The 21,674-nt window shown below is 40.4% G+C and overlaps 1 protein-coding gene across 1 annotated transcript; it reads right to left on the bottom strand.

Moving 5' to 3' along the window:
* Positions 1-1,556: 1,556 nt before the first annotated feature.
* Positions 1,557-21,630, bottom strand: PECR (peroxisomal trans-2-enoyl-CoA reductase). The gene is made up of 8 exons (XM_048309608.1): positions 21,507-21,630; positions 18,335-18,468; positions 8,521-8,686; positions 7,809-7,890; positions 6,176-6,272; positions 3,532-3,642; positions 2,839-2,950; positions 1,557-2,721 (listed from the first exon to the last, which is right to left on the bottom strand). The coding sequence occupies exons 1-8, from the start codon at positions 21,628-21,630 to the stop codon at positions 2,633-2,635; spliced, it is 915 nt and encodes a 304-aa protein (XP_048165565.1). The 3' UTR covers positions 1,557-2,632.
* Between the last annotated feature and the right edge of the window lie 44 nt (positions 21,631-21,674).

The following is a 21,674-nucleotide window of genomic DNA, read 5'->3' as shown; positions in this document are numbered from 1 at the left end:
CACACCCATTTCTTTTAACCTCTCAGTGCCCTTTGATCAAAGGCTGTTGGCATAGGAAGAGCAGCTGATATTATCTGCAGAACTACAGCAGAAACCTGAAACATTCTTGCTGCCAGCTGACACAATACTGGGTTTCTGCAAGGTACTGCAAAACTTTTAAAATAATTTTAATCTGCATAAAAATGGACCAAAGAGACAATGAAACATTTCATGTAATCCATGGTGGAAGACAAAAAACACAAAAACAAAGTAAACCCCCCAAAAATACAAATAGAAACAAAACAAAAAAAAAACCCAAGCAAAAAAATAAAGGCTGTGATTACTGCAAAACCATTACAGCAAGGGAGTTACTATCCTAATATCTAACAAATTGTGATAAACATTTTAATATTATGCACAGTAAGCTTCAGCTCATGGGGGAACCTTGGTATTATTACTGGGGGGAAAAGAGAAAAAGCAGAGAACACTGATGTATGCCCTTCTCCTTCTGAGGATGTATTTTCTGTATTTTTAAACCAGATTTACCCCTGGAGTATTTTGAGTATATTCTCCTATTGCACTAAGCTGAGCACATTATGGCTTCACAAATGCTGCCTGTTTCAACTTCCTGCCAGTTAAAAAAAAAAGCACACACAGCCTCTTCTAAAGAACTAACTTAAATTTTCTTAGTACATCCATTACTTTGCTGGAAGTTGAAGAAGGCAAGGTCAAATTGTATTCAGCACAAGCAGAAAGGTTTGTTATAGTTTTACTTGTGAAGGAATTTATTAATTGCAAACTCAACCTGTCTCCCACACAGGAGAATGCTCACCTATCTAATGTTCTCATGATTTACTGAGGTAAATGACGAATTTCACCACCATTACATATAAACTTCCCCTCTTTATGAATATTCACACTCTAGCACAGTTAAAGAGGAAATTTGCAAGATTAAAAATTGATTCTTTCCAAGTTTGTACTCAAATCTTTCAGTGAACATTTCTGGGATATAATAAAAGTAATCAATTCACTTCCCTTTAAATTCACAGTGCACATGTATCATAGAAACTCACAATCAAACATAAAGTAAGTTCCACAAGTCTCAAGCATGTTCATGTTTAACCTTCTTTTCCAGAAAGACATTAAGAATGTCGAAATAATGTGTTAATAAGCTAAATAATTTCACTTGAATGCAATGGGCTAGAGTTCTAGAGTTAGTTATCTAACAGGTGCATTTGCTTCCAGGAATCCTCTTGCCGAGTACCCTGAACTAATACTTGCAATAATCAAAATATACCTTGCACAAGAGGTTTGAAAAAAGTTGGCTTTATCTCTGTACCAATTTCTCGCAGGCACATAAATGACTGTCCAGTTACCAAGGAAAGAGGATAAAGTAGAAAGAACACACATGATGGCTCAAACTCCTCCTCCCCCCCCCAAACTCGCATTAATTTCATTTTCATGAAAAGGCAATCTACATGTACCTATATAAGAACACATATTCTACTGAAAGACGCAAAAGTCAAACATCTTCGCAGAAAAAAACCAATTGTCAGACTCTTACATTCAGTCCAAAATGAAGTATTAAAAGTTCCCTTTATAGCAGCAACTTGATTCCAGGAATTCCAGTTTTTACAGCAAACAAACACAGTCATTGCTTATTTTTTACATTTTCTCTAAAGTTAGCAGACATGGGAACATTTCCCTTAAAGGGAATAAAAAATTTACAAATACAGCCTCTTCAAGTGATGTATTACAAATTTTCTGGTTTTTAAATGGCATCTCTGCATTGTTCACAAAAACCACACCTAAAGACAGTCATGAACAAAATTCTGTTAACATTGCAAGACAACACAGTATGGATAGATGGTGTTTTAACTGGCAAATGAAGAATTGCAAATTTCTCCTTTACTAGTACAGCATACTGCAGAGAGCACTGCAATATACACCACAGATTTTGCATGTTAAATTGTTGAATCTATACTGTTTTCCAGTATTGATTATCTGCTTAATCTGTTATCAAATTTAAGTTGCAGCCAGCTTAACTCCATTATGTCATTATATCTGCAAACAATTCAAAACCTTCCCAATATGCCATATTAGTTTGAAACATTAGTAACAGTATTCCATCTTATTTTTAATTATTTTCAGAGAAATACTTACTTGGTCTTTAAAACCATTGTTGAACACTCAGTGTGTGGCTGAACAGAAACAGTGTAGAGCTAACACTTACCCCGAGTGTAACTGATGCAACTAATGCTAAAAGATTTAAATTACCTTCTCCCTCAAATCATCAAGAATAGAAGGATTCCAAAACATTCCCTCTTGGCTACCTTCACTGTAAAGTAAGTATTCTTTTTATTCACTTCTGGCTGGGATTCTTCATTACTTAATGATCATGCAAATGGAAAATTTATCTTTTATATATTTTTCCTTCCCAAAAGACTGAATGTTTTCAGGGTGAGTGTTTTCAGAGAAGAAATGTACAATGCAAAGCCTTTCAGAAGTTTTAAATATAAAACAACAAAAATCAAGGCACTTAATGTAGTTACATATGAGCAAAAAAAAATTATTACTGAGAATAATAAGGCCAGATCACAACACGAGATTATCAGCAAGTGTGCAACTGGGAACAAGGTAAAATCTCTTTCTTTTACAGCTTTGGCTTGAACTCGCCAGAAAGAAGCTTTTTCAGCATTTCAGAATTTTTTCCTTCCGGTGGTGAGGGCCATCTGTCATGATCTGAGGAAAACAAATAATTTACTTAGTTGATTGAGAAACTAGACATTTTACTTTTGTGTCCTCCCATTGCCCAACTCCAGTCACTTGAAGGGCACTATTCTGTAGCCCATTTCTTACCGGGTATTTCTAGGGTATGGCTGTACAAACTCTGGCCACCATCCACGACCATGGTTATCCCAGTAATGAATGATGCAGCTGGAGACAGCAGGAAACATACTGCAGGAGAGATCTAGCAAAAGAATGACAATTTTAATCTTTCTTAAACTGCTGGGAATTGGTCATGTCAAAGAAGATTGTGAAAACTTTTACAGGCAAGATATAGTAACATTTTCTACTCAGTAATGAAAGCTGTAACAGCCTTAAAGCCATTCTTCCAGCCATTTAACAGAGGAAAACCAGTGAGCTGTCACAGAGCAGCATCAGATACTGAAAAAACAACAAAAAAAGGTTGATCAGTTTATCAAAGATGCACATTCTTGGTGGAAGAGAGCTAAGTGCTTTTAAGATACACTTTATTTTCCCTTAATATTCATTCTTTCAGTCCTTCCTGCTGAAGTCAACTTCTTCAATAAATAATGCCTACTATCAAACGCTTCAGCGGTAAGAGCCAGCTGAATTAAATTTTCTGTATAACAGTGACTACTGGTTAACTCTCTCACTTGGCACAACCACACACTGCTACAAGCTTTCTTCTTTTTAAATATTCCATCACAGTACAAAATTAAATCTTTTTTTTCCCCCATATAATAAAGAGGCTTCAAAATAGAGACACAGAAGTAGGAGTATCAGAAGCATTCTGTAATACATTACCTCCTCAGGAACAGCCGACCTCTTGGCAGGAACCTTTGGTATGCTCCTTAACCACATCATTACACCTTGTTCTCCATAGTTTGCAACAGCAGTTTCTGAAAATACCAGTCCCTATTTTAAAACAGCATAATGAAACTTTAGTTCTCTTGCGTACATTTAAACTGATAATTCTAAAATTGTGAAGTTGTCATTACTGATTTTCTGTGGGACTGAACTATCTAAAGAGCACTTGAATACAAGTTTTTGAATGTAATGGCATAGTATAATTTATACAAGAAGGTAATTTGGCTGCTAGCCACATCCCTGTTCAAGCACAATAATTCTGATTATTCCAATTCTCCGCTGTCACTTCATTAACAAAAAAGTAGAGTATAAAAAAAACCTCAGAGGCCGCTTTTTTACAAGCATTTCATGTTAAATTACAGCAGGAAACTACAAAACCTCAAGAACAAGTTCTCAAAAGTTTCTTGTCATCTGTAGCAGCACTAGACAGATTTATTTCGAATTACAGAAGCAGATAGATTTGAGTCAGAATTCTGACTCTCCCTACTTAGCTGCTGTAGAAGCAGAAAAAGATGACTGTGTTTGCTCTGGCGACCACACAGTCCAGTTTACTCCTGAGAAGGAAGATGGCAACGTGGACACAGGGTTGCATCCACCAGTTAGGACAGAACTTTTGGGACTCAAGTTTTAGTAAAATAGCAAAATTTGAATTCACCCATGAAGCATATACTAAGGTTTCTACGATACTTGTATAATGAATGTAAAACTATTTTTTTCAGAATGCTCACTTCCGTCTCTTTGTATCCATTCCCTACAGGTTACTCTTCTCACATAAAGCAGTAACAATTTTGTAATGTTACCACAGACCTGATGGGTCCCCAAAGGTGACAGAAGCATTATTGTAACTATAACATGGACTTTTGTTACCAGCATAGTAACAAAACTAGCAAATACTTCTGAAAGAGCCAAAGCCCTGCAGTGTTTGCTTGTCAAAAACTTCTTCTGACATGTGCTATAATATCTAATCAGTATGATTCATTAGGTAATTAGCATGCCTGAAAGTATGTTCACATAATAATGCTGTCTTAATTACTTACTTCCCCAAGACTTGATAAATCAGAAAAAGCAGATAAACAGGAAATACAAGCCAGTAGATCTTAATATTTAACATGTCTCCAGATGAATTGCATCTCACAAAGGTTACATAAAAGCCTCTACCGGAATGATTAACACACATCTGCCTTTAAGCATTCTGTGCTATGCCAAACAAAGCGAGCCAGATGCTTTAGGACATGAGGCACAACAGAATATACAGACATTCTACAAAAATAGTAGCAAGATCTTCCTAGGGATCACTTAAACAAATATGACACTTCGCTTACGACATCCACTGTGAGACAAGCTAAATTCTGACTGTAGAAGTCGTGGACAAAGTTTATGTGTCCTGTTTTAATTTCAAGGGAGTAAATGTGCAAAATAAATTGTGGATAACAGAAAATTACTACAGATCACACATTCACAAATGTCAAAGCTAGAGCTTCTATATAACTTCTGTATCTGCAGCACTGTGCGCTACAAAACGCAGCTGCTTTTTCTATACAGTTATTTAAAACAACTCTACCTGCTGTCTACTTCTTCAGAAATGTGGCAGACATATTTTAGCTGACCTGTATAGTTGTTTCCTGTCTGCATGAATTTGATAAGGAAAAAATCAAAACACACATTTTTACATATGATTTCTCTGAGAAATAGTACATTCCAACTACCATTTCTTTATATGACTAAAGCTAAACTAACTTAACATGTAGAAGACAAAGTAAAATGCATTATGTGATGTAGATACAGAAATGCTGCTAGCAAGGATTTTCTTGTTATTTTCTAAGTCCATGAGAGACTTTTCTCTCTCACAGAAGAGGTAGCAGAGTTATGTAAACAACCAAACACCTGCAGCCTTGAAAAGTCTTGTTTATAGTATAGTAGGAAAATATTTTGACAATGGATGTTTTAGGATTTTAGCCAATCACCCCCAAGGGGTGGCTGATCCTTGTCCAATTAGACTATGAACAAAAAGTCTATAAAAGAGTTTGTAAAATAATTAAATAAATCAATCTTGCTGCACAGTTCCTGCCTGCTGGATCTTCTCTCCTCCTCCCTACGGCTGCAGGACACGGTGATAGGGCCTAGGACTGCGGTAATAATGTGACACATTCAGAGATTTTCAAAATAAGTTTGTAAACCATCAGCACACTTGAACCTCAAACAGAAATTTTCCTGAACTCAGAAGTAATGTATCCATTACTGAAACACAGAGCATTGAGTAATTTTATGTCAAGGCTTTGTAAGACAGGTCACCAACTCCTACCAGTATCACTTCATTTAGCTATAAAAAAACCTAAAAACCAAGTGTGCCAAGTCAAAGCAGAAAGCAGAAGCAATTTTATCCCACATCCTCTGACTCATCATCCAAAAGCACAAAACACTCAAATGGCCCAAAGAACACAGTGAGGGAATTATAAACAAATGCATAAATAATCCACAAACAGTTACTGCTTATAAATTTAAAAATCCATTTTGGTCCAAATGCTCTAACTATGAGCATGTGTAATGGCTAATTTCAATCAGATCATTTGCCATTACTTACAGGAGCAACGCTGTTGATTCTCACTCCACTGTGAGCCCATTCTAAAGCCAGAGTCTTGGTTAGGTTATTCACTGCAGCTCTTGCAGCTCCTGTGTGCCTGTGGAGAAAAGAAAGCAAAGGAAGCATCTGCTCCCTCAGCTAAGAGTGTCCAATGTTAATTCTACTGCAGCCTCATTAGGGTATTCAGAGTAGTTTTCTGTGGCTGGACCAAGCATCTGGAAGAGAGAGATTCTCCAGTTTCCAAGTTTGACCATAGCTTCACTGTTCAAACAAGCTATGCTGTGATTTCCTGTCATTGCTGGAAATACTTAAGATCTCTTTCCCAACGCAACATGGGGTCAGCTACACTCTACTGCAGGAGGGGGCTTATAAAAGAGAAACAACTGAAGTTCAAACTGTGTAAAACCTGTAGCCTGCACAGGTAAAGCAACACTTGGAAGAACAGTGGTCTGAAAGATTGTTTAAACCTTCTGACAAACATGATTAAAATAAGTCACCATTCAAAAATTACTCTAGGTGGATGGAGACAGAGACACGACAGTCACAGTGAACTTCAATACCTTGCTGCTGTAGGTAACTAGTCTGAAATGATTACAAGCTTGAATGCAGACAAAATTACTGCAGTAATGAATTGTAGACAGTTGTAGTCAGAGAAAATTTATAGGATTTATTTGCTTTCGCCTAGCAAAACAGACTAAGAGGAGATAGATATAATAGCTTCTCAAATACAGGGAAAGTATAAGAAAAACTTCAGAAAAAAAAAGAAGAAAACATAACTTATTCATATGTTTAGGCCAGAACGAAATTAACCTCCAGGCACAGTCTGAGGAAACATGACAACTTTTATGTTCAAAATTAATACTTATGAAAAATTCATATAAGGTGACTTTTGGTATGAGCAGTGTCTGGACTTGCAAAGGCATATCTTTTTCAACAGTACATTCCTGCAAGAAGTTTCAAGTCAATTTAATTTGAAAGTAGGTTTGTCTATCCATCTACATACAACAGTTACTTAGGAAAATTTTTCCACCGTTATTCAGAATTTGCTTTTTTTTCCTCTAAGTTCAACTCAAATTGAAACATCTTCAGCCTATTTGCCCTGACAGTTGAACCAGATACCTCAGTGGAGATACTCAAATAACTGCAGCTTCAGCACCACCGTGTGGATCTCCATATTTATCTTGTACTGCAAAGAACAAGCTAGTGAGAAAATATTCTGCTGTTCCTTAAAAAATTTTGGTTTTGAAACCATTCAACCCTGAATCGGGACAAAGAGACATAATGCAACACTTGCTCAAAACATATTTTCTTATTTCTTCAACAGAAACTCAATTTCAAAGTTTAAAAAAAAAACCAAACAGAAAAGGGAGCTGTTCCCAATTAAAACTTCACTGGGCAAGTCTTGCTTCATAGTTTCTTACAAACAAGTGGAGAGAGACCAGAGATGCCATCTACTGGATTAATAAGAGGTCCCCACACATACAGACAAGTGATACTCTTGCTCTCTCTTGACCTAACTACTATATTTCCATACTCTGCTGCTGCCCAGTACACACCTTTCTGAAGTGTTTAGGAACAGTCAGTACTTCTGGGGGAAAAATATAGAAAAGTGTAAAAAGAAAATATATATTACGACATTCCAGGAAAGCCACTTCTCACGGCAGCAGTAATGCTGACAATGGCTCCTCCATGTTCCTGCATCCAGGCATTGTACACTGTATGAAGGAGGAAGATAACCTATAAATATCAGAAGAAATGCATACAAATGAACTTGCCAATTGGGAGCCAAATTTGGAGAATTAACTGCAATCACACTGCACATTTGTCATACTGGTTTAAATAAAAATAATCTGCTGTTTGTACCACAGCCTTGCCAAGGCAGAGGTGAGGCCATGGGGCAACAGGCGTGGCCCCAGTAAGGCTCAATGATTGTCAAGAAGCATTTGAGGGAAATCAAGATTTCATGTTTCCATGTAAATTACTTTAACTTCCACAAATGCTATCTGAGAATGACATACCATACTTAAATTTAAGCCTAAATTTATATCCTTGAAGGGAGAGAAGTATTTTCCTATGTTATATACAGTGAATACAGGCCACAAAAGTTAAGTGGTTTTCCTATAGTCTTTTAAATGTGTATCAAAGTCAACTGACTCCCCAAACTTGGCCTTAACCAGAAGATCATGCTTGCCTAAATGTCTGTTTGTATTTATGAACAAATGTAATAAATATCCACTGTCAGGTAAGTGCATGAAAAGAAGCTAGGCAAACCTTACATTTCTTATCTTCTGGTGTTTCTGTAAAAAACAAAAACAAACATATGAAGTTTTATGTTCAGACCTTACCCGCTTTGCAGCAATAGAAGGTTCCTGTCAGATTTGTGTCTATCACAGCATTCCAGCCTTTTGCACGGATGGCTTCAGAAGGACTTGCAAACTGGCCCCCTCCATTATTCACCAGGAAGTCAATCTTCCCATGCAGAGACAGTGTAGACTTCACCAAAGCTTCTACCTGAAACAGTATTTGTTAGTGTGGTATGTTGATTAAGCCCTATACCAAATTTCATTCTCAGACAGTATCTTCTCCCTCATGCCCTTTTCACAGAAAAAGAGGAGGTCCAGTCTTTAGAGAGGCTGTAAGATTGGTGTGACAGGTTTAGTCAGCCAAGAAGGACTAGGCTGTATCCATGTTTACTTAGGAAATTTTGCTGGTATAATGCAGGTGCTGCATAAAATACCAGCACCCAAAGAAAAAGGGGATTTAAGCTGCTGAAGATTTGTGAAACCAAACAGACACAAAAGCCCACTACATACAACCTACTAAGAATCTCCTGATGTCTTTCAGAAGAGTGGGGGCGTTCACATGAGATCCCCAAAGAGTTCCATATAAGGCAGCTACTGTTATTTTTATCTGACCATACACCTGACCATTTTAAACAGAAAACATAACTCATCTTGTGGAGTTTTATCATTCTTATCTAGAAGTTTTGTATGTTCACTACAGCTCTGATGTATGAGTTGGCAATAGCCAGTCTTCTAACACACAGGAAGAAGGTTAATTACCCTATAAAACATGAAGTCTAAAAAATGCTGCAAATACAAGTTATCTTCTTTGGCAAAAATATTAATTCAAGACAGCTATAAGAACTCCATAGCAACTGCTTAATAATTTAATCTTTATCTCAAGAAACAAGAAATGGGACCATGTGACTGTTTCCTGCTTACATCATCAATCATAACTATATTCCATGCATCAGTTATTCCTACCCAAGCATATATAAAATGTTAATCTAGCATCTGTGGTCAGAGAAAAACACAGAACAAAAAAAAAACCACCCAAAAAACCAAACAGGTGGAGGAATGCTGCCACTCAAACAGATTGCGCTAGGGGAAGGATATCAATCAACCTTTCTCTGTATTGAGTTAGTGGTAAAAAACATCAGAAACAAAAAAAAAAAGAGCAAGCAATGCATTATCTGTATTCCACAATGAGTGTTACCAACTCGGTCTCATAAATAGCTGCCTTACATCTTGTGTTGCTAAACAGGATGGTTTACCAGGGTAGTATGGATCCTGTGAGGATGCACCTCTCGGAAAAAAAAACCCTAAACAAACATATAATGACTGAAAACCTAGTGCCTGCTGATAAAAAATGCCTTAAAAAACCAATTTTGATACCTAAACCAAATCTTCAAATTCTGAATGTCATCTTATTCCTCATTTTAGTCACTGCAGGTTGTGGGATGTGAGGAAAAAACCCAGAAAACCAAAACATCTGTGACAGCAGTCCCAAACCCATTGCTTGTGAGAACAACCATGCCACAGGGACATTCTGGCTTTTACTTTTCTCTTGTAAGCAAAGGAAAGTTATGTCTGGCTAGGTAGCAAAAGTTATGCTTTGCTCAGCAATATTAAGCTCTTCTCCCTATCAGTCTCAGAATCTTGCTTTCAATATTATTCTCTGTAAGTCACTGAAATAAGGGCTCATTTTTGGAACAGAAATGGTTTCAGTACAGAGAAGATTTGAACAGACTAAGGCTATTCAGACTGTGGAAAGAGAGAGAGAGAGAGAGAGAAGAAAAAATGCTAAGAATCGTAAAAAGAGAAGACAAAACAAATTAACAAGAAAAATCCACAGAGAAGAGACATTAAAGCAAGTTTTCAACAGCTGGACAAAATGTATGTTATATGCTATAACATATCAACTCAAAATGGTTCATATGTTGTACTTAAGGAACTTTGTTGTTCCTACTTGTTGCACCATATTCTCAGGAAAAAGAAATTAAAAACCCAACAACAACAAATGTGTATCAGTTCTGTTTTCTGAAAGCCAGGAAAGGCCAGAAGGCTCTCCAGTGACAGCTGAGATGGCTCCAACTGTAGCAATCTTCACAAAGTCTTCTGTGCTGTAGAAAAAGCATCACTGCAGTGCTTCTCCCAGTTACAGTAAACATGGTGACAGCAGCCAGCAGCACAGAGAGAAGGAGGGTCTGGTAGAACATATTTAAATCACAGTGACTACTAAAGAAGATTCTTCTCTATTCCTATAATTTAAAAATTCACTTGGAAAGAACTTCTTAGAAAAGCTATTAAAGACTCTCTTTGGAAGCAAAGCAAAGCTGCATGAGGTAGAGCTACTAGTTTAGGACATTCTTCTGAAAAAGACAGCAAAGAACAAAATCAGGCACTTCAGACATAACCAGAAGACTGGAGCTCTGCAATAAGGAACTTTTGTGTGTGACTGCAAATCGTAAGTATTATGCAGTAGCACATATTCACAGATAACTGAGATGACAGTAGTCACTTGCACAGGAAAAGGGACAAATGTCCACATGCATTCACAGGTCACCTTGACTGAGTAAAACACACAGGCACAACTCACTACAGAGTGTCAGAGATCTGTGATTTGGTGGCTAGAACTAACAGGCATTCTGGCACAGGGGTAACAGCTATTTTTACTGTGGTATTGCTGTGTTATTTAAAAGTACAGCAACAGGAGTCTCTTATCCTCCCCACCAAGCCACAGTCTTTCACTACAGGCTTCACATAGACAGGCATTAAGTATTTATAAACCAACTGAGCCTATGCTAAGCTCTGAAGTTTATTGGAAAAGAAAAGCTACTAGTGAACTCAGACACAGGGTATGTGCTCAGTAGCACTGTATTGAGTCTGTCTGAAGTTGTCTTGTTGATGTCCAAGTGACAAGTTTTACCCTTGGGGTCTGGTCCAGCTGCTGTTGCTGGAGCTGAAGTATGGAAAGGAGACACTGTGAACAGAATTCTGAATTGCTGATTTCAAGAACAGCAGCGGCCCACCAGAAGTACAAGGTTTTATCTTCCACCTACCTAGACATGTAAGCTTCTACTTATCTAGGTGCCAGTTAAAGAGATGTTTGTCCACAGAGTATAGCAAAAAGGCCTTACAAGTGTAAGGATTGAAAGAGTACAGCTGCCTGTCTCAAAACACTGTCAAGGCCGCAGAAGGAACTTGCCATAAGATGATAAGCCACCAAAGCAGGAACTTGAGAGAAGCACAGAAGGGAGGAATTTGCAAGAGGAACGCACTAATTCCAGGCCTAGCAGAGGTAAGACCAGGTTAGCACATCTTGGTTAATGCATCTGGACAGAAGTGCCCACTGTGGCAAACTGTGGGAAAGGAAGCAACTGCTCATACACGTCACCCCAAGTTATGGGAACGGCACCTGTGTCCCCCCCATGGATACTCAAAACTTGGCCTATATGAAGGTGGTACCCCCAGAAGACTGACAGGACACCACTGCACCCATGGCTCGTGACTATCATCTGCTTGGTCTCAGTCTCTCTCCCTCCCTTCCTCCCTTAATTCCAGCATTCATTCCTCATGTCTTGTCCCTGTCAACAGATTTGCTGTAGCTCAAAATTTAGGACACAAAAAGAGATAAATAAAGATACACATGCACACAGAGCTGTCTGGTTTGCATCTTAGCAAGAGCAAACTGATCTGCTCTCAACACATGATGAGGGCAGTGCCAGCAAATACACGAACAATAAAAATCACTTCAGCTTCATAATTACTAAGAAGCAATATCCATCACTATATACACTCCAAACCATAGGAAAAGGAGAACAGATCACATATCCAGGAGTCTTATCCTGAAGCACAATCACTGCTCCAAGATAAGACTCCATGACAGAATACAGAAATATAGAAATATATTCTGATGACAGAATAGAGAAGCCTCAGGTCCTCTTATCTCAGAGCCCTCCACTCTCTCATTTTTAAAAATAAAACAGGTTTTTTTATCCTTTACAGAACATTCAGTGGAAAACTAGTCAAAAGCAGCAGCAAACTCATGACAAAAATAAGCCTGACAGGTTACACAGTGGTTGAAAATCCTCCATCAAGCAGGATTATTTCTTGCACATTAAATAAAAAGTAAGCTTTTCTAGAAAGCAAAAGGGCTTCTGAGGATGAAGATTTAGAGACTTAAAAATGTGAATTCATTAAGCTGTTCCCATGATATCTGCCATCAAGCTTCTGCAGCAATTAATTCACTGCACTTTCTTTGCTTCTTCCTCGGCCAGAAAGAGCTCTAACAAACACACTGGACTACATGATGAGGGATGAACCTTCTAATGCTTGAATTTCACAGACCCAAACTAGAGGCATGAACCATGTCATCTTCAAAGCAGGTCAGTTACTTTAAGATTTGCAATAGGAAGCAAAAAATAATCTTCTGGCAATTTGAAAGCACCTTCATCTTTCTTAAATTTTCCCTATTCAAACTCCCTCCCTCCAGTTTATAAACTGGACAAAATTGATAGGGGCCTTTAGAGAGATGCAAAACAACTCATGGAGAAGGAGGGATTGCTATAGTAAGAACAAATGGCTTGTTCCTACAGGTGATCAGGGTGGCTTCCTTTAAAATAAAGATTTACTCTTAGAAAGACTTCAGTGAGATATCAGAGAGAATGATATATTAAATGAATTATGTAGTTCTTCAGGAAACTTCCTGGGCTTTGAAGCTTGTGATGGATCGCTTCTGACATCTAAGGGGGCTTGAACTCCTAAGTTTTTTTTCTCTTGTTGAAACATTTATAATGTTTTTCTCCTGCACATGTTCTTTGGTTTCTGGTATAAGAGCCAAGGAGGATGTAGTGACTCACATGGAATTCTTGCAGAGGCTGTTCTCTCTACCCAGCAATGTGCTTCCGTGATTTCTGAGGTAAATACTCTCCACTCACACTAAGCTGAAAGCAAACAATGAGTTGTAATATTACTAATGAGTAGCATACAGAGCCAACACAGTTGTACAAGTCTTATTTCTTTTGTGAGGGAACCTAAAAGTTTACATGCCCTCTCATTCCCTCTTCCACTGTAACAGGAAGCTCTTTTTCTATTTGTGAAAATACTGAAATGAGTTACATTACTGTGTTGCATCTACTCAATATTTGCCTCCTAGAAAAATCCTCAAGGACATATTTTACTGATCCCTGTTCCTGTGACTCCAAGTCCCAAGCACTAAATTTTAAGTTAAGAATGGAGTAGGTTTTGAAAGTGCATGTACAATACTCTTTAAATTGAAGTAAAAGCCCAAAGGTACTTCTACTCTAGTTTCCACAAGGGAAGCAAGTGCAAATTATGAAAAAAGTATTTTTCGCCATTGCTGCTCTTAGGAAACATAATAAATAAGCAATAGTAAGCTGTGGGTTGTGGAAAACCTGCCATATGCCTCAGTTCTGACAGGTTTTAGCAGTGTAAGTTAACAATTGTTAATTTGAGTTTATCTAGTTTCAACTTACAAACCAAAGTACCTAAGTGTAAGGAAGTGCTATCTTCACTACAAATTTAAGCATTGAAAACACAAATTTCTGGTCCAACAGTAAATTTAGAAATTTACATGGCCAGGATTTAGCAATCTTTGAGAATCTCAGCATTAACAGAAGAGAACAGAGTCAGAAAGGCACAAGCTAAAGAAAAAAAATCACAGGATGTCTCTAAACAATAAAAAAATCTGGTCTTGGAGATGAGAAATATTTAACAGGTATACAGGTTCTTACGTTAACATGCAACAGAAATTTCTTGCATTTCTTATCCAGATTTTCAGCAAAAAGCTTATGAAATTCTCATAGCGTTTTTTTTTCTAAGTAGGACTTCAAAAGAAAGAACTAAGAGCAGCTGGAGAACTGAAGTGAGTCAAACTGTAAGACTAAATCAATGACTTAAAAGTTCAAGACTGGAGTTTAATCTGCCTTTTTCCTCTGAACCCTCTCTTCAATAGAAACAGACATGAAAGGACAATGGTTGAAGAGGACTTCCAGTGGCAGAAGACATCCAACAGAGACTTCACCAACATCATACAAAAAGTTCAAGGAAAGTTCTGGTGTGTCTGTAAATAGGTAGAGTTTAAAACTAAACTGGAAACAAGACAATTCTATGATAAAACTGCAGCGTAATAGCAAAGACAGACGTTTCTTCAAGTATCAGCATGGCTACCTGTAACACAGAATAATGCCTAAACACTTTGGACAGCACTATAAAAAAGTCTTGAAAAGCACCTTCCAAAATTTCCAAAGCCACTTAAGCCTGTTTTGTCAAATAGGCATTTAGCCACACTTAAAAAGGAAACAAAGAAGGAATGGTAGTTTAGTGGAGATTACTTCATTTCACCATCCAAGCCCTACAGCATCTCACAGGACTCTGCAGTTCCCACTAATCAATTTCAGACTGATACAGAAATAAGATTCACCTGCAGAATGTAATTAAGCATGCCAGAGTACTTTCTGCAAGAAATAGACCTGAAAAAAGCTTAAATGTTTTTTCCTCTTTACCTCTTTTCTTTCCTGTAGCTTTAATCATGCAAGTTGCCCTCTGACATCTGCCATAACCTATCATGTTGCACTGCTGATGCCAGTAAATATAAACCTAAAATTCACTGGTAGGTGAAGTGACATACTGCACAGCCCCAGGGTTCACCTCCTTCAGGAGAGAAAGTCTGAGTAGATTATTATAAATATTTTATGGCACAAACTGTTCCACAAGGGAAGAATTTTAATTTTTATTTGTTTTATGGCTATATATTAGGATATTTCCAGAATCTTCATAGCCACTAAAGGTCATTAATATTTAGTTTAAGAGAGACTTTGAGAGGTTTAGAAAAATGTAGCAATCAGTGGTTACTGGAAGATTTTGTAGCTGTCTTCAAAAAGTTAAAAATCCAACCTGAAGTTAGACCTTTAAATGTTGGGGTCCCTCCCCTGCCGTGTAGCCCTGGGAGAGGGGGCCCTGAGGGCACAGACACGGGGTTTCCTGTCCCTGCTCAGCCTCGTTCCCATTGGTTGGTTTGTGTTCCCTGCGCGGGGAGAAGGACCCTTGGTCCCGTGACTGGGACAGTTCCTGGGCAGAGCTCCGGCCATGCGGCTGGAGAAATAAACATCTCTGAAACAGCTAGCAAGAATCTGTCTGTCCGTATATATATTTCCTTTCCACGGGACTCCTGGTTTGATATATGCGTGTTGCAGGATCCCCACTGCAACAAATGGTGGAGAATGCGGGCAGAACGATCCCCGATCCTTAAGCGACTGATTTGTGTGAGTAAACCCTGGAAACTTTGGATTCCTCTTCTTGGTTTTGCTTTGCTATTCCGTATCTAAACTATGGAGGAACCGTGGGAAGACTCTTGGCTCTCAGAGCCGCATATGGACATTTATCTTAAACTTAAAATGATTCTTGAACAACGATTTGTGAATTTTAGCTTGATTCAAGCTCAAAAAGAACTGAAACACTTCCTGGCATGGTTGTTTAAGAACTTTTTCTATGTTTCTTGGGATTTAATTATTACCAAGGGCTTTTGGAAAACCGTTTGGACACAGTTAATACTAGAGTCAAAATATATGCCGATGGAAGAATATTTTCGTGAATATTATTTAGTTACTGAGACTGTTGAGCAATGTCAGCTGTGTCCTGGTGAAGGGAAGCGTGGCGCAGGGACCGTGCGGCCCAGGCCACGTGCACCGAGCGCTCTGAGAGCAGCAGCGAGGCAGTTCCCGCGCGCGGGCGGAGCCACGCGAGCCGCAGTGTCGGTGGCGGAGCGAGGCGCGGCGGGACCCGGCAGGACCCGCACGGCGCAGCACAGCGCGTGGTGGAGCGAGCCCCGGGAACGCCCGGCCGAGAGGGGCGGCGCGCGGGCGGCGGCTGGCGGCGATGGCGGTGGAACGGAGCCGCGCCCGGCCGAGACGCGCGCTGGAGCGGGGCGCGGGGGAGTCGTCGCTCGGGGGCCCGGCCGAGACGTGTGTGCAGCGCCCGGCAGCGGCAGCGAAGCTGCGACCAGAGGAGGCGACGCACGGAGAACGGAGCGGCACGGCCCGGCCCGGCCCGCGCGGCCCCGAACGCGACCCCGGGAAGAGCGCGCAGGCACCAGCAGCTCCGACAATTCCAACACGGGAGCGACCGAAGGAGAGAGCAAAGACGCAGCGAGACAGAAAACAGCAGCCACTCGGAAAAAGGAAAAGATCATAGCAACTAAGACCTTAGGGATAGTAAAATGGTATAATGTTAAGCAAAATTATGGTTTTATAACAAGATGTGACAACCAGCAAGACATATTTGTGCATAGAACTGCTATTAAAAAGAATAACCCTGAAAAATGCATCCCAAGCTTGGGAGATGGAGAAGTGGTGGAATTTAATATTGTACTAGGGAGAAAAGGGTTACAAGCATCGCAGGTCACTGGGCCTGATGGTGTTCCTGTAAAAGGCAGTATATATGCAAAAAATCGTAGTCATGTTAGACAGTATCTCCATTGTAAACCCCCCCTACAGTTTCCCTTTCCTAATCCCACCTTTCCCTTTTACTCTATGTCCTATTACCCCCAGTGTATTCCCAATCCGTTTTTTCATCCATGGTTTCCCTCACAAAACCATGCTTTTGCCAATTGTTTCCCCAAAAATCCCTTTCCAATGCCGAGTGGGGGATGAAAAGGGGGAGGGAAGAAGTTAAACCCTCTCCTGCCTCAGTTTCCCCACAAAGCATGCTCAGAGAATTCTGTCTCCCTTCTGTCAGCCCTAAGATGTTCCAGAGAATCTGTTTGGACATTTAAAGACTCAGGAGGGTGGCTTGTTTTGTTTTGAAACTGTTCTTGTTATGTTTATCCAGTTGTTTTCATTCTCCTTTTATTAAAATAAAACGGGTGAGGTGTTGGGGTCCCTCCCCTGCCGTGTAGCCCTGGGAGAGGGGGCCCTGAGGGCACAGACACGGGGTTTCCTGCCCCTGCTCAGCCTCGTTCCCATTGGTTGGTTTGTGTTCCCTGCGCGGGGAGAAGGACCCTTGGTCCCGTGACTGGAACAGTTCCTGGGCAGAGCTCCGGCCATGCGGCTGGAGAAATAAACATCTCTGAAACAGCTATCAAGAATCTGTCTGTCCGTATATATATTTCCTTTCCACGGGACTCCTGGTTTGATATATGCGTGTTGCAGGATCCCCACTGCAACATTTAAATATTTAATTACAGAGATAAAAAAATTAGGAGGGGCATGCAGACTTCTGAAGAACCTGGATTATGTACTTTTGATCTTCCATTTTCTGTAATATGAAGGAAAAATTTAAAAATCAACTTGAATAGTGATAGAGTTCGCAATGAGGCACACCTCAAACCATAACTAAAATTTCAAACATGGCTAAAATATTATACATCTGTGGGGTTTTCTGGCTTTAATACAAGCTAAACTGACAATGCAGGGCACTTGTGTCAAGTCACAAACACTGAGATTCCATGCTATGCCTTCCTGTTTGAAGGAACTATTCTGAGGTCTCCCATCTTCACAAGTTTACACCCCCTCACTTCTGTCACAGCAATGTGACAAAGAATCATGCTAAGTGGGCTCTGACTCGCTGCACAACATGTCAGTTTCAAGACCTGCATCTCCCAGAAATATCTGAAATATATAAGCATGGTCAGAAAAATATCTGCCAATATTTATAAATGTTTTTTTGCTTAGGTGGCTAACAAATGTCTTCCCTTGGGAAGCACATCTATCCAGAACAATTCAACCGAGCTTTGCTCCACCTCTCCCCTGATCTAAGCTAGTTTTGAGAAGGCCAAACATCTTTGGAGATCTGAGAATTTATATACACAATATGCTTTTGATATGTTAAGCCCCAGAACAAGACCACTAATCTTTACCTCTTCTTCTTTGCGGATATTGCACTCTATGGGAGTCACTTTGGCAGGACTCATGGAAGCAAACCTATTATTCAGTTCTTCTGCAGCAGCTTTTAATCGGTCAAATTTACGAGAGGCAATCACAACACTGCAACCTGTAGAGACAAAATGAAACATCCTTCAGCTAACACAATTACGCTTTTTTTTAGTAACATCATGGAGATATCTTGTAGGATGTGCATTTATTAGTCACTGACTAGAAAATACAGTGTTGAAGTTCTTGCAAGAGGGAGCAATGACTGATGTCAGATGCTTCTTAGCAACAAGATCCCTCTGTGCCAGGAAAAGAGCAATTTAAAAAAATGTCCACAAGGTTTCCTCTCCTTCCTGCAGAAGGGAAGATAGCCTGTGAGTTGCAGAGTCAGCAAAGCAGCTTTCAGACATCACATCTGCTGCCTCTGCTCACAGCTGCCTCATTTATCAATTAAGTGATTTAAAGATGTTTCAGCAGGTCTTGTTTACAAAAAAAAGCTTGCTCTTAAAACCACAAAAATAACCTTCCTGTACGACTGGCTGCAATTTTGACTAGCAGTGAGCAAATGTAATGCTCTGCTTTTTAACTCTACAGAGACTGAAGGAAAGGATAATAGCCTCACAAGATTAATCCCTATCTGCAGACTACAGACAGCAGGAACAGAGCCCTCCCTGTGGCACTGCAGAATCCTGGCTGCAGAAAGAAGATACAGAATAGGCAGGAGCTCAAGTACTTGGGTTTTTTCAACATTTGGAGGCAGAAGGACTCATTCTACAGAGAAAAACCAATGCAGGTGCCAAATTTAAGTCAAGCACTCACACTACAAGCAGCCCAATTTCTTCAGTCACACCAGTAGACTTAGGACAGCTTTAAGGCTTCAGCAATTGCTACTACATAGACTAAACCAAAGGACACCAAATTAATTCCTAGTACAAATCCAGCAGGCATGCAATTTCATGTAAAGGATAAGCAAATTACTAGCTTCCATGCCAAGCAGGCAAGGAGGTCTTCCTCCCAGTTTGCTCCTTCCATAATCTTAGCATTTCAGCAGAAGTAATCCCTTCTTCCCATCAGATCTGCTGCTCATCTGCTTTAACATAAACCATCCTCAACCAGCCAAAAAAAAAAAAAAAAGAAAAAGTTAACATCCTGCCAGGTGTGGGGGTTTTTTCCCTCTCTGTTGCAGAGTGGAATTTGGCCTCTCATGTGATCACGCAAACACCAGAATAAATTCAAAATAACTAGTGGGAGTAAAGAGAAGCAAGCTGTTCATTTGACTCAAGCTGTCTTGTGAAATGATATATTAAAAAAAAAAAAATAGAGGAGTTTAATTCTTCCAGAAGGAAGCGTTACAAATACACGTCCTTAGGAATAGGAGCTTCACCTTTAATTGGTGGCCATCTTAAAACAACACATATAAAGACAGTAGTCTCTGAGGTCTCCTGATTTTTTTTAAATTAAGAACTCCAGTCACTTGCACAAGCACCCAACTAATGCAAAGTTCATAAAATGCCAGACACAATTACCAATTAACACAAAATACTCAACCACAGTAGCCCAGTTCTATTTACCAACCTAAATGCTTATTAATACACACACTGATATAGAATAAGGTCCAGTAGAAGACTGTATTTTTGCTAAATATACTAATTGGGAGTCTAATCACTGAGAAACACTTGGTACCTACTGTGCAAACTGACAATACCATCACTTAATTTTCTTCACAAAGAATGACCAGACCATTTCCTGACAGGGTCACGGGAAAGGGCACAAGTTTCCAGATAAAAGGTTTAAATTTGCCCAGAAGGCTTCAAAGGAGACTCGTTATAAAAACAATGCATATCATGACTGGCATTATCTGTCACTGCTCCTGCGCCTGTAGGAACCAGTCCCCCATTACCTAAAGTGCAGGGTATACATGGAAACAGTTCCCAATCATCATCTTGTCAGGAGTAACCAGCAAGTCTACAGGTGAGGAGGGTTACTCAGTCAGACTTAAGCTCTATATAGCTCTTTCTCCATTTTTTCTCATGTGCTTTGTAGAGATTTGTTTTCTATTGTGTTCTATTTACGCTGTTATGGACACACTTTTGTTATTTGTATTTTGCTTGAGAAAAACAACGAAGATCAAATTAAGCACAATTTTAAGGTAACTGGGTAACATCACCAACCAACAGTGTGATGATGCTTAAAAAGCACCTCTTCCAAGCAGCATGTAAGGACACCTGAAAAAAAAAGCTTAGTTCCCCAGTAATACAAAGGTAACAGAACTAATCCTCCATTCAGCTCCACAAAGCAGCGGAAAGCTGGGGCACAAAGACCAGAAGAGACAGAGATGCCTCCCAGCGCAGCCGTAACAAAGAAAGCTCTTTACTATGCAGTGCAGTGATGCACATTCCAACAATGCAAACGACGGGAGTGTGGCACCGAGAGGTATAACACTAGTGTTTGTATTCTGAAGGCGCTGAATCCAATCATGACAATAAACTATCCAAACCCAGTCTGATACCGATGATCCCTAGCACTGATGTTGAAATTTGCAGGAAATGTGTTGCAAGGTGGATGTAGGAGTCCTTTCTACCTCTCCTGGCCCCACATCAGAAAGTCAGGAGACTGCTTTTCACTCCAGGTTTTACCACTTCTCTGTACTCAGCATGGAAAGAAAACCCATGCCATGCACGATGAAGATGCTCTTCAATTTCAGGACGTTCCTGTCGCAGGCACTGGGAGAAGCACCATGTCTCTAATGTGTTACTCTGCGGACAGCAGTTCAAGGATACTGATCTGTGAGGCTCAAGGTTCAACAACCTCGTAAATCCTCCAGTTAAAGCAAAATGAGAAATCACTGAAGGGAGAGTCTGAGAGAAAAGGGTCCTGGTTTAACATAACCTCACTGACCTCTGTGTTTAAAATAGCCAGTGTTGTTTTACGGGCCAGCGGGCCAAAAGGCAGAGCCCCACATCAGCCTCACCTCGTGCCCCTTGCTATTCACCGACCCTGACACAACGTCCCACCCAGGGGCTCCTCGCACCCCATCCCCGAGCGCCGCCAGCCCCCAACACGCAGCACGGCCCGCGGGCGCTCCCTGACGGCCCCCCCAACACCCGCCTCGCCCCGCTGCTCCCCCGGGGCTTCCTGCGGAGCCCGCCCCGCGCCCACCTAGCGCCAGCAGGTCGGCGGCGATGGCCTTGCCGATGCCGGTGCCGCCGCCGGTGACGATGGCGACCCGCCCGCGGAACAGCCCGGCCGCCAGCAGCCCGCGCCCCGCCGCCGCCGCCGCCATGTTTCCCTCCCTCCCTGCCTCCCTCAGCCGCGCCCGCCCCCGCC

The sequence above is a fragment of the Corvus hawaiiensis genome, chromosome 7, assembly GCF_020740725.1.
Source record: "Corvus hawaiiensis isolate bCorHaw1 chromosome 7, bCorHaw1.pri.cur, whole genome shotgun sequence".
NCBI classification, from domain to species: domain Eukaryota; kingdom Metazoa; phylum Chordata; class Aves; order Passeriformes; family Corvidae; genus Corvus; species Corvus hawaiiensis.
The sequence above is the reverse complement of the archived record's forward strand: the minus strand, read 5'-3'. Positions and strand labels throughout refer to the sequence as shown.